The 19,356-nt window shown below is 44.0% G+C and overlaps 1 protein-coding gene across 3 annotated transcripts in view; it reads right to left on the bottom strand.

The window, feature by feature from the left end:
* Nucleotides 1–19,356, bottom strand: part of LOC105485380 (transforming growth factor beta receptor 3) — a 206,646-nt gene that overhangs the window by 44,742 nt on the left and 142,548 nt on the right. For all 3 annotated transcript variants that reach the window (XM_011747676.3, XM_011747675.3, XM_011747678.3), the window contains 3 exons: nucleotides 9,359–9,542; nucleotides 4,421–4,589; nucleotides 2,599–2,746 (listed from right to left, as the gene is read on the bottom strand). In XM_011747676.3, the coding sequence (XP_011745978.1) occupies nucleotides 2,599–2,746; nucleotides 4,421–4,589; nucleotides 9,359–9,542 (501 nt within the window). The remainder of the gene's footprint in view (nucleotides 1–2,598; nucleotides 2,747–4,420; nucleotides 4,590–9,358; nucleotides 9,543–19,356) is intronic.

Genomic DNA, 19,356 nt, shown 5'->3' with positions numbered 1-19,356 from the left:
CATAGTCCACAGAGGACCTGAGAAAAGAGCCAGAGCTGGACAAGGCAATGTAGACACCTCCAGTGTTCCCATTCTTGCCCACTGCCTGGCTCTTTGCACCTCTTTTGACCATTTCGTCATCTGGAGGGCACATTCTGCCTATGCCCCACCCCCGACACACACATGCATAAGACATCCATGTTTAATGGTGCTCTTCTTTAAATTACTCCATCAGGCTCCTTACAACTCCCTTAGTAGACTTTTTTCTTTCTTTTCACCTTATTTGGAGAAGTGCCTTAATTGTTCCTATAGACACCTGAAAGAGTTATTTATGGAAGGAAGATGAACCCCCTTTCTATGGCAGGCACGCTGCTAGGCATGTATTATTTTATTTCTCTTCCATAATATAAGGAGACAGGCATTACTATTCCTGTTAGAGAAGGAGAACCTAAGACTCACAGAAGCAACACATGTAGCTGAGAACTTACATGTGCAGGCCCTGTGTCCAGTGCTTTAGATGAAATATCCTACAGGCCCTTAACAAGTACTTGGCGAATAAATGAACAAACAAATGAACTCAGCTAATGAACCACAAACTCAAGGTGAGTACTGTCATCATACCCATTTCACAGATGACCAAACAGACTCAGTGTTCATCAGTTAGACTGCACAATATCTACTAGGAGTAGTAATCATTGGAGATGGGATTTAAATCTAGCCCTGTCTGGCATGAAGTCAAGATTCTTTCCATTCCACTATGCTGTCTCTAAAGGAAACAACTGGAAACAAGGTTTCTATAAACCACTGCCCCCTTTCTAAACACTAATTTAAACTTTTGTAGGAGGTCACAGTGGGATTGCCTTTCCCTCACAGCACAGTCAGAATTCACATCTGAAACAGGGAATTAGAAAATCACAAAGCATCAACTGGTTGGGAGAATAAAAAAGAACATCATGAAACATTACCTAATTGTTTAGTAATGTTGTCATGCATTGTCCAAAATTGGCCTGGAACAAGAGTACAGCCAAGGAGAGGAACATAAACAGATCTTGCACTGGGATGAGCAATCTCATTTCTAGCCTTTCTGATTCATATGAGAGATGGGGACATTCAAAGTGAACTCCAGGACTGCCATGGGCCACGCACACATACTCAGGGAGAGAAAGAGCCATTGAAGGGTCAAGGCGGAAAGAATATTTACACAAGAACTCCAGCAGGGAATTAAAATGTACCGTATGTTTTTGCCTTTCAAAGCATGATTCCCTTTCCTGTTTTTGTTATTCTGAAATTAAAAACATTTGGCCGGTGTGCCAGGCAGCAAAAGCAGCAGACAGCCCAGGTCACCAACACCCCTCATGCCATGCCAGAGAAGGCAATCAAAACATCTCTGACTTCAGATCATGGCTAGGCTTTGGGCTTGACAACAAATTAATGTATCACCATTACATATGATGGCTCAATGGGATCCTAGCAAAGTTTAAAAAAAAAAAAAAAAAAAAAACCCACGGGAACCAGAAACAATTACTTTAAAATTAAAATATGTGTGCTAGTGGTTTTGCCTGCTGCCTCTGATGAGTGCTTTTACCTGACGTTGCCAAGGGAACTGTTGGCTTTGCTCACTGTGGTATCACATGGAAGGTGCCACGAATGAATGAATAATACCAAAACCAAGGGCATCCCTCTCCCAAAATACTGAAAACATAAAACCCACTTCAACTTATACAGTGCAGGTACTAAAAGAGAAACTGGCCAAAAAAAATTTAAAGACGATGCATAAAAATTTGAGCCCACAAAAGAGATACTAAAGAGATAATTATCTTCTTAAAAAACAGGGAGGAGGATTTTTCTTTAACTTTCAATAATTCAGTCAAATAGTTATTGCCTAAGTATATTTGAGATAAGATTTACTTTACCAAGTTTCAACATTCAACTTTTGAGGAAACCAGCTGCTGCTTGCCCATCATGCCAATGGGCTAAGCCTTGTGCGTACATCTCTATTAAATAGAGGGCCTTGGGAACAAGCTGGAGTAGACTTGTCCAGCATGATTTCACTGACTTCGCAGTTACTGTGATTCTTCTATCAGTGTTTCACACTTAGGAGTTGGAAGCAAGCAAAAAGCCATGCCAATATTTCATATTTAACTCAAAAAGAAAAGTCAACGATGTGAGCTGGCATCAGCCTAATTTCCCATACTTTCTCTAAGTACCTAATTCCGTAATAAAAGCTGATATTCGGAACTGTGACACTGAGGTCCTTGTGGGACGCTCATTATGAAGGCTTAATTGTGTTCATTACTTAACACTTACTATTAGTGGAAAGCATACTAATGTATTTCAGGAATTTCACAAATGAGGGAGCGGGGGTTCAGAGAGGTTAGGGGACTTGCCAAAGGTCACAGTGGGATTACCTGGACTCAGACCTGGGTCTGTCTTAATCCGAGGCCATGTTTTAACGACCACACCTATTTTATAGGAGCATCCTATTTTGCAAAGTGAAAAATAATTGACAAAGCTTAGAGAGTCCAAAGAGGCAGAAACTCTAAAAATAACACATATAAGCACAGCTTAAATTGCTGTCATTCATCTAAATAAAACAAAAGACATACTCAACCAACTTACAATAATTTTCAGGCTTCCCTTAACATCAAAAGATTTGATCACCCAGTTGACAGACTTTTTGCACTTCAAGATCAGGATGAGATTTTTGACCACCTCAAGATTCTCTTGAGAAGGTCTTATATCAATTGTTATATCCACCTGGAAAGCACTGTGAATGGAAAACAAAGGCAAAGTTAAGACCTACATGCCAGAAAGTTGCAACTATCTCCCCTCTTCCAAGTCTTCATGTTTCTAGTGTCTGGCCAGTTGATTAAAAAGCTGGAGTTGATCCCAGGCCAATGACATGTGCAAAACAGATTGTTATTGCACACATAACAAAATTGTTTTACATAACAATAGAAACATATGCTTGCTGATAATTAGTCACTAAAGTTATTCTCTTCTTTGGTGGAAAAGAGGTGGTTACTTCATGCAGCCACTGTTTGAAATGGACTTGAACGAACCAGAACAGTTTACTTTTGAAGCAGTATTGTTGCCTTTTCAACCTTTAACACCTTTGATGTACAGGATTCCCATTTGGCTATATGCTCAAATTCCTTCAAAACCGAAGTAGGTAGCAGTTTGGTGAGTTGTGGGAGGGTGGTGTGGGGAGAAGGGAAGCATGGTGGTAAAAAAAAAAAATTAGGAAACTTCAGAGTAAAATAAGAGACAAAAGGCTAAAGAATTTCTTGATTTATATAAGGTTTGCTTAAGTCATTAACAATTGCTATAGAATCATATCTGCATTTACTTTCCCAAACTTCTGGATATAAGGTTATTAAAATAAAGAAAACAGATGGTCAACCAAGTGATTACTGGAAAATTGATGAACACAACCCAAACTTCTAAGAATTCGTATAAAAGAGAATTTTTTACTAAACAATAACATCCCTGTCGTTCTGAATTTAAGGGAACAGTCTTTCTTTCCATCTCAGCTTTACACACTTGTAAATCATAAAAAGGATGGTATACTCCAATGAAGCCTCAGGCCTGACATCGAAGCACATTCACCAGACTGCTCCTACTCCCATTCCCTTTTCACTTTCCACAAAATTCTTCAAGTGGACAGAGTGGAATCTTACCAAAACTGATCTGTAGCTTACACACTTTTAAAGTCAAACACTGATTAGAATTTTAACCTCAAAATCCCTCTACAATATAAATTTAAAATTTTAAGTCACTAGTCCACACACACACACACACACACACACACACACACACACACACACACACACACACCCAAGCACATAAGGGAGAGGCAAGCTCTATCAAATGGCTCTTTGGTATGTCACCATGGAGGGCCACTCCAGCACACACGTGTGTGCACACACACACACAGATTTCAAGCAAACAGCTCTGAGTGCCTAAGTGCTCTGAGGACACCATAAACAGAGCTTTATTAAAACCAGAAGGTTACTAAGATGATAATTATATTAATAGGGTATATTCTGTAATTTTTCTATCAAGGATAACCTTAGAGGTGATAAAGACGGAGCAAGAGTGACTGTGTCCTGTAATTAACACCCAGAAGTTCAGAACAGGTTTCAGGAATTCATATGAAATATCTGGGATCTAGGGACAGATGCAAAATATAAAATATACCACCGGTGCCTTTACTCTCTTCTTCAAAGCTTCTGTGAAACACATCTGACGAAACACACCTGAAGCATCAGTGGCTCCCTTCCCTCCTGCGTGAAGCATCAATGGCTCCCTTCCCTCCTGCGTGAAGCATCAGTGGCTCCCTTCCCTCCTGTGTAGGATGGGCTGTACCTCTCCCTGCCTCAAGTCAAGGAAGATCTTTACTTTCATCTCTTCTCACACTCACACACTTAGACTCGCTTACCTGTAGGGGTTAGAGTTGGGGGTGATTAGCTCGATGATGTGTACTTCCTCATTCTGGGGCTGGCTGGACATCACACACCCTTCTGCTGCTTTGGGCTGAAGGTACTCAGCAAGGTAATTGAGTGAGAGAAAATTCTTCCCTATGTTGCACTTCGGAGGGAACACTTGATCTGAAAGAGGCACAGGACAATCTGTCAAACCACTGAGCTACTTGATAACCAGATTCAAAGGAAGGAGGGTGACAGTAAAACTGAGCAAATGGCAGACACAGGGAACCACGAGCTCAAAGGATGGGCCTTTGTCTGTGAACTCCTCAACCACCGCCCTGAAATGCATCCTGTCATGGTCACCAGTGACCTCCTATTGACTAGCCCCCAACTAAGGGCCTCTTTTGGCTAAATCCTCTCCTCACTTGTTCTCTGTGATACTTCCTGTCCTTGTCCATTTCCTCTGACCTATCTTTCACATCTCTTCCACTGGTTCCTCCTCTGCTCAGAATCTGTTTAGACCCCATCCCCGAGAATCTGATTCAGAACACCCAGCGGGGGCCTAGGCAGCTTTCTTTTTTGAAAAGCTCTGTAGTTGATTCCAATATAAACCAAGGCTAAGAACTTCTCAGCTCCTTCCTCAATCCCCTTTCTATCTCATTCTTTTCCTAGGTGATCTCAATCACTCCCATGGTTTCAACCTGTACCTGGATCATGACTCCTGTTCTGAGAAGTCAACTTATACTGTCATCTGTCTACCAAGCATCACCTACCTAAAAATCCAATACTTAGGTATTTCATGGTCAGCATATTTAACATTCAATCCATTCTATCCCCAAATACACTCCTCCTTGGATTATTTGTTATTTCAATTATCAGGAGAGGCAACCACCTAATTAATCCTCCGACGCCCCATGTAGAATTAGTCTTTCCCTCATATGTATTCCTCACAGCACTTCATACTCTGAAGATGAAAGGTAGGAGTTTGGGGGAAACAAAGAAGGCAGACTTTCACTCTTTCTCACAATCTGAACACAGACCACTCAAGTTTATATGGCACTTTACAGTTTACAAAGTGCTTTCGCACACATTATCTCACTGTGCTGAGAGTTGCTCACCACCTCTACCCGGGAAAGTGATGTAAGCACCAGAATCTGAAGACACTCCCCCAACGGCACATGCCATTTACACAGCACAGCGGCTGATGGAATTTCCATCCACGGGCTTAAATGTTTCAACAGAACTTGAAAGAAACTGCTGGCAGTGTGACAGCTGGGACCAGTGTCAAGGAAGTTCTAGGTGTAGCATGCTTTTTTCAGAAGGGATAATTAATCAGAGGCCTGGCACTATTATAAAACAGACTTCTGCCTTTTCCATTTTGAGGACAGGATGCCAGGGTTCAAATCCACATGGAAGTCTCACTTTGGAGTAAGGAATCAAACCAGGGGGTCCCAAGACTGGGTTGATACTGTCCCTCCCCCTCCCAACTTGTGCAATCTCCCTTGTGCTCAGGTCTGCAGCACACACTGGGGCATCATGGCTCTGGTCACCACAGCACCCCCAGCACCACCCCAGAACAAAGGGGACCAAAGCCTCTGCTTGTGGGCTCATTGCAAGAGAGCATTGGGCTTGCCCTCTGCAGTCTCCTCTAATTCCCCTCCCCCTCAGAGAGAAAAGCTCAAGGCTCCACTGACTGCCGTTAGAGCAGCCTCCTTCCACATCTGCTGAGGGTTTTGCCAGATGAGCAGATGAGGTATGCACACCGTGCAGCTGCAGCCCTGCGGATGCCTCCCCCACATCACAGGATGGAAAATGATATTGGAATGGCAAGGTTGAAATTTAATTAAGAAAGAGTGTCTATGGGCTAGGGACAGGCCAGTCTGGAACTCAAGAGACTAGGGCCCTCCTGGGATTGTGGCCGGCATATCCAGTTCATAGGTGCGCCTGGTTTGTATCTGGCACATAGTGGGCATATGGTATAGGTTTCCTGAATTAATAAACAATGATGTGAGATTTGAGACAAATAACAAAATATTCACTCATGTGAAGCCACTAGGAAAGGTCTAATTGTTCAAAAGTTGACGTTATTAAGGGCTCTAGTCCCAGATGCCATTGTCACTAAGTTGAATAAGCTGACCACTTTTGTTGTGTGTGGTTTCTCCCCCGCTCCCCAATGACTTTACAAATACCTGGCATCAAAACTTACACCGAGTGCCAAGTAGAAAGGAAACCACAAAGGGGAATTCCCGGGTAGAAGCCTGGCAAGTTTGGGGGCAGGGGGAGTCACATGCTTATTTGTATTTTAGGAAAAGATTGACAAACGACTTTGAGACACAGAAGGATATACTCTGAGAGCAGGAATGAACCTGGGGGTTAATGCAAACATCTCATTTTCCTCTGCAGAAACTGAGGCTCTGGTGGTAAGTCAGTGTTGCTTGAAGCCTCGCAGCAAGACCAACTGGGATAAGAGCAAAACTCTTAAATTCTTCCATTCTGGGTATATAGATGAGAGCAGTTCCTAAATGTCAGCAAGCATCAGATCTCCTGGAAGGCTGAATGAAACACTGACTGCTAGGTCCCACCCCCAGAGTTTCTGATTCAGTTGGTCTGGGTTGGGCCTGAGAACTGGCATTTCTATCAAATCCTCAAATGATGTGGATGCTGCTGGGACAGAAACCACACTCTGAGAACTGCTCGGGTTAGAGCAATCAGGCCTCATGGCCTGCGATCCCTGGGTACAAGAAAGGTAGAGCCAGGTTGGATTCTGGGAAGTGGGGGATGAGGCTTGCGCAGTAGAGTCTGAGCCATGGTGATAAACGTTATCACTTTGTGGTCCACTGACCTCACCAAGGAACCTCCTTTCCCTACTGCTCCTCTCTCCATGGCATGGCCCAGTGACTTATACTCAACTGGTGGCTGGAGTCAAGTTTCAGGGGTTCCGAACGTGTTACCAAGGAGTTAACCAGTTTTTACTGCACCAGACAGCAAGTCCTTTAAGTTGGCTTCCCCTACCTAGCGAGCACAGGCTTAACCAATTAAGTGACAACCCGTGGCTCTCAGGGCAAGTGACTGCTGTGCTTAGAAAGAAGCTCATGTACTGCCGAGAGAACACAGTCCAACATTCTAAATGTTATTATAACAAATTTTCTTATTCTAACAAATTCCAAGGGGTAATCAACATTCTTTCATGCTACTAGAATTCTGCTTCAGAAACGCGGCCCACTGGCCAGGGCTGAGAGTCTTTATTAAAAGAGATTTTTCATTTTGTCTCAGTGGGATTTGACCTCTGTTATTAGCTACCTATCATGAGAGCACAGAAACAAACTTCGACTTTTTGAGCCTAACCTTCATCTAAGCCCCCTCCTCTCTGCCTCAACTAAACAAGGATGTTCATCCAGGTGGACCACTTTCCTTTCTGAGTTATGCTTATTTGGTTAGGACTTAAAGTACAGCTCAGGCAACAAGCGTTAAACTCAAGAGTCAGGAAGCGTGGGTTTGGGTTCTGGCTTTGCCACTTGCTAGTAACTTGGATGTGAGCAGGTTCACTTAGCCCTTCACTAAGCCCTCTGTAAAACGGTGGAAATGACGTCTTCCTCCTGGGATTACTGTGGGGTTAAGTGGGGTGCATGTGAAGGCCCCTGAAATGCCTTCTGCATGTAGCATCCTCTTCGATGTCTGTGTCCACTGTTTCTGCCTCTGTCTCTCACACACTTTAAAGCAGCCCAGATCCAAACAAGAGCTGGGATCAAGTGTTCACTAACCCACCCTTCCCTGTCCTTTCTGTGAGGAGGTGACAGCTGCTGTAGAATTTAACAGAAAGCAGCTGGATGCTGAATGCTGGATGCTGAAGACCTGAAACACAGCGTTCACACAATCAGCTGGTTATAACAAGGACCCATTCACAGGAGCTGCTATTTCCTAGTAACTTATGGGGGGTCCAAATATACTCAACTGAAAATACTGATTTAAAAAGAAAGGTCTGGCCAGGTGCAGTGGCTCAAGCCTGTAATCCCAGCACTTTTTGAGAGAACAATGGAGGAGGATCTCTTAGTCAGCAGTTCGAAACCAGCCTGGGCAACACAGCAAGACCTGTGTCTACAAAAAAATGTAAAAATTAGCCAGGTGTGATGGCATATGCCTGTAGTCCCAGCTTCTCAGGAAACTGAGGCAGGAGAATCACTTGAGCCCTGGAGGTTGAGGCTGCAGTGAGCACTGATTGCACCACTGCACTCCAGCCTGGGCGACACAGCGAGACCCTGAGGAAGGAAGGGAGGGAGGGAGGGAAGGAGGGAGGAAGAAAGGGAAGGTTTCTCTCTCTTTTTTCTTTAAAGGCTTTCAAAACTGGGTTTCTGGATATTTCTATCCCTCTGTAATGCAAGGAAATTTACGTAGGCAATCTCTTATCAAGACAATACACTTCTTTTCTTCAATAATTTGTCCTTGTAATAGTCATTTGTACTAAAAATACATTTAAATACTTTTCCTCTGCTGTTGTCCAAAATGCAACCTATGTCTCAGCACAACAAACTGACACAGGCTTCAGATGTTTGCCGAAGACAGGTAAGAGGAAGCCACCTGCTGACCCATTCTGCCAACTCTTCCACTCCATCAGTCATCACCTCCTTCCCATGCCCTCAGCTTCTCGCCTCCACTTACTTCTTGACTTCTGTACATGGGTGTCTTCTAAATCCCACACAATAACCTCCTCCTCTCTCCCCATGCTCCTCCCTATTTTTCACTTGGCCATAACCAGGCCTGCTTCCCCAGGAGGAAAAAAGAAGGGAGGGAATGTGGGGGGCGGCAGAGAGGCCTGGGGCCAAATGACCCCTCAGGTCCATGCCAGTTCCAACATTCTGTAATTCTGTGATTCCTTGCCCTAACCACCTGGTTTCAGAAAAGAAAACAATTGCCTGTCATAAATCAGTCATTAACTGAAGCCACATAAAATTTACCTTCCCCCACTTTAATATAAATGTTTCTTGCTATCTTGAGTTCGGTGAATGAAGTAACTGCTCCATACTCCTTTCGGGCCCAGTTTAACAGATGTTCATTTCCATGGGGGAAGTTCCTTTTTTTTGTTTCTGCTGTCAAGGAGAAGTTTCCTGATGAAAACTGGACCACGGAACCCTCAGGCACCTAGAGGAAACAGAATTGCATATTTAACATGGTGCAGTCACTGGAGCTGAATCATAATTAGAGAAAGCACTTCTCAGACAACTAATGGGTATTTGTAAATCGAACCTCTTCCCTTTGTTATACGGGCAGATCAGCGTTTTTAAGCAGCTGATTCAAGAAATAATCCCACGCCTAGTCCTCCCAGACAATGGCAAAACTACCAAAGCAGGATGTCCCTCTGAACTCCGAAAGAACCTTGTGATGATGGACTGCACTGCACATTGAGTAATCATAAGAATTATCACTGCTATTTCCAAGAAATCTAAATTGAAGACTGATCTTACAATGAATGTGTTTCAAGTCAAGTGGCAAGCCTTGATGAATGTTCTCATGGGCTTCTAAAAAGCCTCAGGATCAAGACAAGTGATCCCAAAGTCCTGCTAGCAACTGATCACAACTTCCAGGTCTTCCACAGCTGCGGCATCTGCTGACAGAGTCATCACAATAGGGACACAGCGAGAGTCATCTTGGTTTATGTTCTCCTCAGCACCGAGATAAAAATGGCCAAAGGTTGCCAGCCTTTCTATCACATTGCTCTATTTCATAGCAGTGAGATGAATGTTTGTAACAGTTTATTTTGTAAGACCCCCAAACTCCCACAGATAATGAAGTCAAGAGGCTGTTAAACTGATCTAATAAAACTTTCAGGATGATTTATGCAAGTACCTCATTCTTGCTGGATGTATTTAGACCACTGCTGACCTAGCATATCAAGGTATACGTGTAATTAACACATCCAAAGGATGAAAATCAGCATCTTGTTGCTGTGCTATCATCAAATTGAGTTGCTGGTGAAATAGGCATGCCATTTTTATTGGCTAGCATTTATAAAATAACTGATTTTTTCAATGTCACAGTGACACCTCAAAATGTGGGCAAGAACGCTCACAAATTCCCAAGTCATAGCACTATAAATGTCTTGTATTAAATTTCACATGAACCGTTTACTCATAGCGAAAAGCAAGCAGTTTCTGAAGTAAGACTAAGAAGCAAGTCGAGGGCAGGGATTTTATTAGTCGTTCTATCACAGCAGTGCTTTTAACACACACAAAATTATATTTACCCAGCTACTGTGCTAGGCATTAATATTTTCTATACAATTATATAAACGTATCTTCTAAAAATGCTGGCAAAAAAACTACTGCACTTAATTGATTCCATGACCTACTAATGTTGCAAGCTGAAAACTAGAATCACGCAAAGAGTTTCTAGATATCCTGATGCCCAGGCCACACAGATAGTACAGAGCTACATGTTCCATACTAGTTTTGTTTATAACTGGCATCAGGACATTCAGAAATGATTGTGACTACACTTGACAGCACTGATAGGTAGTAAGTGTGCAGTCAGTGGTAGCTGTGTAGAATTACACAGGGTCTGTGGAAGCCCTGAATTAATCACTAATAAACTGGGTGTAAACCATAGCTACTCACAACAGCTACCACTGACTGCACACTGAGTACGTATCAGTGCTGTCAAATGTAGTCATGATCATTTCTGAATGTCCTGATGCCAGTTATAAACAAAACCAGTGTGGAACATATAGCTCTGACCTTGTTTTGACATCGCCTGAATAAGGAAAAAATCCTACGTCATTTTCCTGCCAAAAAATAATCAAGCCCACCTAAGTGTAACTTCTCAGAGGCTTAGCTACTCATCAACACTGAACTTCCAACAACGTTTATCTAATTTTTTGACTTTTGCACTGTAGTAAAATTTTCTTTTCACTTGTACTAAAAAGGCATTTTTATCAAGGCTGTCACCAAAAACCCACAACAGTCCAGAGGCCTTTGTCCCACTGCCAGCACAGTTCTGAATGTTTAGACGAGCAACCCTGGACGTTCTGCTTCTTGTTTCTCATTCATGCTGTGGCCGTAAACTACAGCAACTGGGCTTTAAATGCGTTATACATAGAGTACATTTTTTTCAGAGTGGAAAGCAGGATGTCACACTGGTGCATTCCAGAGGCAAGAAAGCAAACAGCACAAACACAGAAGATACCAACGGCAACTCCGAATTGTGTCCTGAAGTAATTCAAGAGTGATGCCGTGATGAAGCTGGTGACGGGGCTGCTTCGTGGGGGAGGAACAAGTCCCTCTGCTCCCTCCAGGCAGCGTCCTCCTCACGGGCCAGCAGCAATAAGCTTCATACACTCAGGGTTGAGGAATGTGGAATTGGAGTTAACAGCCACTCCTCAGGCACATTCCAATAAGAAGAAAGCAAAGCTGCAGTGAGGTGTCCCCGACTGCAGGTCAGTGGAAATTTTCAGCTTCAGCAAGGAGTGAGCCAGCACTCTCCTCCTGACTGCCAGTTCTCCTGACCCTGACAAGGCTAGAGCTGAGTTTTAGAAGGTGTTGTTTTAGAAGGTATTGTTCAGATGTTATTTCCACCTGATCTGCGGACCTGTGAGGCAGGCTACCATGGCCTCTACAGCAGAAAAGCGGAAACCTCAGAGAGGCTAATGGCCTACCCAAGGCCAGAGAGTCAGCACCAGGCCTAGACCAGAACCTAAGACTTCTGACTCCTGGTCACAGCTGGCCTCTGCTTGCACCCTTCCAGAAAGAAGACATCACTAGCTCCCAAGACAGCAGATTTCTGTTCTGTTAGATTCACTTTTTATACACTAGTCTGAGCCATGCCTACCAGAACAAATAATTCCTTTGTCTTTCTTCCATGAGACAAGACTTCAGGTGTTCAAAGGTGTCACCTGACCTCAATCACGTTTGCTTTTTCAGGGCAACACCCCCAGTTTCTTCAACTCTGCCCCAGACACCCTGGTTGTCACAGTGTCAACAGGATAGTCTCCGAAAGATGGTGTCGGGACAAAATTCAAGGTCTCCAGGTGTGGTCTAAGAAGCATATTGTGATGGTTCATTTTACGTGTCAACTTGACTGAGGCACAGGTGCCCAGATATTTGGCCAGACATTATTCTGGGTATTCTGGTGAGGATGCATTTGGATGAGATTTAAATGTTAGTACACTGAGTAGGGCAGATTTCTCTCCCTGATGTGTGTGGGCTCATCCAATCAGTTGAAGGCCTGAATAGAACAAAAAGCTGACCCTCTCCCAAGTAAGAATTCTACCTGATGGCTTTCAAACTGGAACATCAGCTCTTCCCAGTGCTACGGCAGCCTGCAGGCCTTCGAACTGGAACTGGGGCATTGGTTCTGCAAATCACATATTTACTAATTGATATAGTTTGCATATTTGTCCCCACCTAAATCTCATGCTAAATGGCAATCCCTAATGTTTCACATGGGTCCTGGTGGGAGGTGTTTGGATCACGGGGGCAGATCCCTCATGAATGGCTTGGGTCATCCCCTTGGTAACAAGCGAACTCTCGTTTTGAATTCACACGAGATCTGCTCATTTAAAAGTGCGTGGTACCTCCCCGACACACGTTCTTTCTCTTGCTCCTGCTTTTGCCATGTGTAAGTGCCTGATCCCGCTTTATCTTCCTCCCTAAGTAAAAGCATCCTGAAGTCTCCCCAGAAGCAGATGTTGGTGCTATGCTTCCTGTACGGCCTGCAGAACTATGAGCCAATTAAACCTCTTTTCTTATAAATTGCCCAGTCTCAAGTATTTATTTTTAGCAATGCAAGAACAGCCTAATACACTAATCTATGCTTTAAACATACAGCCAACAAAGATTTATGGAGTGCCTGCCTACTCCATTGTTCTCCACGCTGGAGACACAGAGGGGAACATGACAGACAAAATCCCCTGCCCTTATGGAGATTAAAGTCTAATAAAGCAGCCAGAGGAGCAAAATAAGGTCACAGAGAAGTTAAAGACCTAAAGGAGATGAAAGAACCACGAAACATCAGGGCAAGGAGCGTTCACAGTTGAGATGCAGCAGGTGTAACGTCTGACACGGTAAAGGAAGACCAAGGAGGTCAGTGTGGCTGGACACAGGCCTGAGGGGAGGTTCGTAGGACACAGGTCCCAGAGGAGACCAGTAGGCCCAACAGGACCTTGTAGACCATTGTAAGGACTTTCGAAACATCTACCAAATGTTTTAACAGGATGGATCTGGCTGCTATGTTGAGTCTAAAGAGAGACTAAAGCAGGAGATCATTGGTAGACTTCCAGAATAATCCAGGTGAGGAACAGTGGTCACTCACACCAGGAAGGATCGTAGAGAAGATGGTACCTAACCCCCCAGGTCTTTTCACCAGTACGAGGCTTTTCTATCCTATCCTTACACCCATAATTCTCCCAAAATAAATGCAAAGTCTTACAATTTTTCTTTAGACCCATATTTCAAGTCTGAAGAGACCATGTAAAAATCCTTATTTTATTAGCTATATATAACTAAATTTTATAGCACACCTTCTGCACTTTCATCTAAATCCCCAAGAAGTTGACCAAAACAAGACTGAGGTTTGTGACTCACACATACACCCCCACACTAACCTAAGCACATTAGCGGTCCTTGCTGGGGTTCCAGGTTGTTCAACCAACAACGAAGGGACCTCACAGAACCTTCCTCATCTTTGTAAGGGCATCATGCTACAACCTGCCAAGAACCCTGCTGTATTAGTCCATTCTCGCACTGCTATAAAAAAATACCTGGGACTGGTTAATTTACAAAGAAAAGAGGTTTAATTGGCTCATGATTCCACAGGCTGTACGGGAAGCATGGCTGGGGAGGCCTCAGGAAACTTACAATCATGGTGGAAGGTGAAGAGGAAGCAGGCATGACTTATATGGCAGGAGCAGGAGGAAGAGAGGGGGTGGGTAGGTGCTACATACTTTTAAATAACCAGATCTTGCGATAACTCACTATCACGAGAACAGCAAAAAAGAGGAAATCCTCCCACTCCCATGATCTAATCAACTCCTACCACGCCCCACCTCCAACACTGGGGATTATAATTTATTTTATCTTATTTATTCTTTTTTGAGATGGAGTCTTGCTCTTGTCACCCAGGCTGAAGTGCAATGGTGCGATCTTGGCTCACTGCAACCTCCACCTCCCAGGTTCAAGAGATTCTCCTGCCTCAGCCTCCCAAGTAGCTGGCATTATAGGCATGCGCCACCATGTCCAGCTAATTTTTGTATTACCAGTAAAGACAGGGTTTCACCATGTTGTCAAGGGTGGTCTCAAACTCCTGACCTCAGGTGATCCACCTACCTCGACCTCCCAAAGTGCTGGGATTAAAGGCGTGAGCCACCGCACCCAGCTGGGATTACAATTTTTTTTTTTTTTTTTTTTTTTTTTAGACGAAGTCTTGCTCTGTTGCCCAGGCTGGAGTGCAATGGCACGATCTTGGCTCACTGCAACCTCCTCCTCATGGGTTCAAGTGATTCTTCTGCCTCAGCCTCCCGAGTAGCTAGGATTACAGGTGTCCACCACCAGGCCCGGCTAATTTTTGTATTTTTAGTAGAGACAGGGTTTCACCAGGTTGGCCAGGCTGGTCTCGAACTCCTGACCTCAGGTGATCCACCTGCCTTGGCCTTCCAAAGTGCTGGGATTACAAGCCTGAGCCACCGTCCCCGGCCGCAGGATTACTATTTAACATGAGAGTTGGGTGGGGACACAGATCCAAATCATATCATTTGCTGAAATGAAGACAAGATATTTCCAGGTCATTCCTCTAGTCTACCAGTCCATGCCCCAGACACTGCATTAATTTTCATGGTGTAGTACCCTGATCAGAGTCTGGCTTGTAGAAGAATGTAGGATAGAAAGAGAATAGCAAAACACATAAGAAATGTAGGGGAAATAATTTTGTCTAATATGAGAAAGGGTTGCAATCATCATTGCAAGGAAAATAACTGCAAGAGTATATAGGAGAAAAACAACCTATTTTTCTCTATGCTAACACCACTCTCAATAGTTTACTTTTGACATCGGATGTCTGGGTGTTTTTCCCATACCAACCAATTCTCTAACTCAGGACACCAATTGATGCTGTGTATTTCGATGTAGTTCTGATACCATCTACCTGGAGATAGGTCAGACCACACAGATCAAGGGCTCAGGCTCAGTCCCATGAGACTGCCCCTCTTCAAATGCTTCTGATAGAGGAGCTATAAATCATAGGTTCCCATGACCGCGAGGTTCAATTATTTTCCAGAATGGCTCACAGAACTCAAGGAAACACTTTAAGTTTATTCATTTATGATAAAGGATACAACTCAGGAACAGCAGCCAGATGGAAGAGATGCATAGGCCAAGGTATGGGGAAGGGGTGAGGAGCTTCTGTGCCCTCTAGGCGAGCACCACTCCCCAAAGCCCCGGCACCTCCACATGCTCACCAACCAGCAGCTCTCCAAACCCTACCCCGCAGATCAGGGATTTCTAGGGAGCCTTCATTCCATAGGCATGACTGATAAAACCATTGGCCATTGATGATTAAGTCAATCTCCAGCCCTTCTCCCCTCCTTTCAGGGGTGGGCTGAAAGTTCCAACCTCTAATCACATGGTTGGTTCCCTTGGCAACCAGCCCCCCATCCAGAGGCTATCCAGGAGCCCCAGCCACCAGTCATCTCACTAGCATACAAAAAGGTACTTAGCACTTCAGAGATTATGAGGGTTGGAGGAGCTGTGTGCCAGAGGAGGAGACAATTTATTCCATGCCCCATCTTCCACTTTACCCCTGGATGCTTGCCACAACACTGTCCCATTTCAGGCCCTTATAAGCTGAACCAAACTGTTACAGTAACTTCCTGCCTTCCCAGCTGCCATTCCTGTTCCTTCTACTCCTCCTCCACACTGTCACCTGGGTAATCCTTCTAAAAAGTAAACACATGATAAAGCAGAACGGCACCTAAGCATCTTAACATGGCGCATGACTAAAGAGTGCCTCTGCCCACGCTCATCTCACGCCACCCTCCCACATACCCAAGAACTACTCACAGTTGTAGAACACGTCATGCTGCCACACACTCCTGGGTCTTTTTACACCCTGCACCCTGCCTGAACCCCTCTATCCTACCTTGTTCCCAGGGCAAACCGTTTCATGTCCTCCCAGGAGTATCACCTGCTCTGTGAAGCCTCCCAGGCTCCTTGCTCTCCTCACAATGAGCTGCCCACATGTGTCTTCTACAGACCTTTAGTCCATCCTTCTCTCGCATGGACTGCAACTGTTTATCAGCATACCTGCCACCCTCACTTGACAAAGAGCAATACCTCGAGGGCCAAGAAAAAACCTTGTTCATTCTGAATCCCTTGGGCCTGGCATAGTGCTGGGCACGAAGCAAGGACCAAATAATTGCTTGTTGAATGAAAGTTCAATGTTGTTACCTATAGGAAAGGATATACCACAATTCATTCATTCCCATTACCCAAACTCATTGCTTCCCTTACTCCCCAGGAAATGAGCTTTTGGCCAAGCTTTAAAGCTAATGATTTGATTTTTCACCTAATAACTCCAACTAAAAACCAATTATTAAAGCATATTTAGTAATTCCATGTCTTCCCCACAACCCAATGAACTTTCCTTCTGCTTGCTAATTAAAATCCAATCCTCTAACATTCCCTGACACGACAAATGTCTTCCTGTGGGAATGAACAGAGTACTGGGCTCCAAGGGTCCCAATTCCTAGTAAAGGTCTGTTGAAGGGGCAACCGTGAAGCACTTTACAGTCTAACAAATCCTGGGATGCTGAGATGCACCCTGGACTCTCCTGAATGCTCCTCTCTACTTGAACCATGCACAACATTTGTATTTGAAATTCAGGTTATGCTACCAGACTTTATTTTAAAGAGCAGAACATTACTCTATCTGCCAATTGCTGGGAGTTTTATTACAAGAACTTACGGCTAGGCAACCACAGCCAAGTTTATTATTTTTTCTGGATCAGGTTCAACAACCTCATCCAAAAGTACATGAAAAAAGTCAAAGAGGCAACCAGCCCTTTGTTTCCACACCTGTCTTTAAGCTTTAACTCTTCAAGTCCTCAGCGGACCCACGGAAGCCTCAAGGCTGATCTCCCAAGCCTGAGTAAAGTGCACAAGTCCCAGCTAATGGGCACGGACACCATTTTCCTGGCACTGAGCTTCTTTGCTTTAGCACTGAGCACATCAGCTGACTCACCGCCTGGCAGGTTGCATCGTAGCCTCTCTCTGGGCCTCCCCTACGTTGGTTTAGTCTTCAGTGGCGAGGAAAGGAGCTTGCTGTGGATAGTGCCACACTGCCCTGTCCCCATCCTCCTACCTCCTTGACCCATACCCCAAAAAGAATGCTCCCAGATGAAGTCTTGAGGAAACTTCAGGCCACCCTAGATCAAAAGTGGATATTAAGTCTCATCTTAAGTTTCACCTCAACCTCCTTCAAGTCTATTCAAATGCTACCTTTTCAATGGGCCCATTTAAATTACAACCCCACCGCCCAGCCCCACTCTAGGAATTCTGATTCTCCCAAACCCACTTCACATTTTATTTCTAGAGTACTTGTCACCTTCTAAAATGCCATATAATATGCTTATTGCCCAACTCCTTCCACTAGAAAGTTCCTTCAGAGGCTAGGATCTTAGTGTGCATTGTCCATGGGGATATCCCAAGAGTTGGGTATAAAAAAGATACTTGTTAAGTATTTGTTTGATAAATAAAATGAATCTTGATGTCCAATTAACTGGCAATGCCTGCCTAAGGTTCTGTGCTGAGAAGGATTCTGAGGTCATATTCAGGAGTAGCAGAGAAATGGGAACAAGTGCCATGAACAACCATGTGTCTGCCAGGGTGTTAGCGAAGGCATCATTGCTCTACAGCTGTGTTATCCAATGTAGTGCCCACTGGCCATATGGCACCATCAAGCACCTGAAAAGTTGCTAGTTAAATTGATCTGTATTACAAACGTAAAATGCATACTACTTAGCACAAGAAAAAAAGTGAACTATCTATCTCATTAATTTTTATTGACTGATTACATGTTTATACGTGATATTATTTTGGATCTACTGGGTTAAACAAAGTGTCATTAATATTAATTTTACTTACTTTTTTTTTTTGAGACGGAGTTTTGCTCTTGTCGCCCAGGCTGGAGTGCAGTGGCGCGATCTCAACTCACTGCAACCTCTGCCTCCTCGGTTCAAGTGATTCTCCTGTCTCAGCCTCCCAAGTAGCTGGGATTACAGGCACCTGCCACCATGCCCGGCTAATTTTTTGTATTTGTAGTAGAGATGGGGTTTCATCATGTTGGGCAGGTTGGTCTTGAACTCCTGACCTCAGGTGATCTGCCCACTTCAGCCTCCCAAAGTGCTGGGATTACAGGTATGAGGCACCACACCCAGCCTTCTTTTATTTTTTAAATGCACCAATAGAAGACTTAAAATTCCATATATTGTTTGCATTATATTTCTTTTGGACAGTGCTGCTCTAGAGCCTCCTCCAATATGACCCTAAGAAAGGAACACGTTTATGAACTGATCATGTCCATCCATGCATCTGCTTCTTGGTCTGGTCTCAACATAAATCAATGTCAAGAAAACATCTCAAGCCCAATGCTTCCCAAAGTGTGATCCTCAGACAGAAGTACATTAAAATGCAGACTCCAGGGTGGTGGGAGGTGGGAAAGTAGGAAACTACATTATAATCCTCCCTCCACCACTCATGATTCTGATGCATACTTGAGGAACATTGTTCTAGGCCATAGATATGAATATTATTTAAACTCCAATAATCTTTATAAAGCTCTAATGAGATTGTTTGAAGAACAAGCAAGAATCTCTCCTCTGCACTGATGATAAAAAGCCAAGAGGGAGAGCAGAAAGCCAAGTCATGGATGGAGTCATCTCCTTGCACATCTCAAAAGGAAGAAATGGGCC

Source organism: Macaca nemestrina, chromosome 1 (genome assembly GCF_043159975.1).
Source record: "Macaca nemestrina isolate mMacNem1 chromosome 1, mMacNem.hap1, whole genome shotgun sequence".
Taxonomy (NCBI): Eukaryota; Metazoa; Chordata; class Mammalia; order Primates; family Cercopithecidae; genus Macaca; species Macaca nemestrina.
The sequence above is the reverse complement of the archived record's forward strand: the minus strand, read 5'-3'. Positions and strand labels throughout refer to the sequence as shown.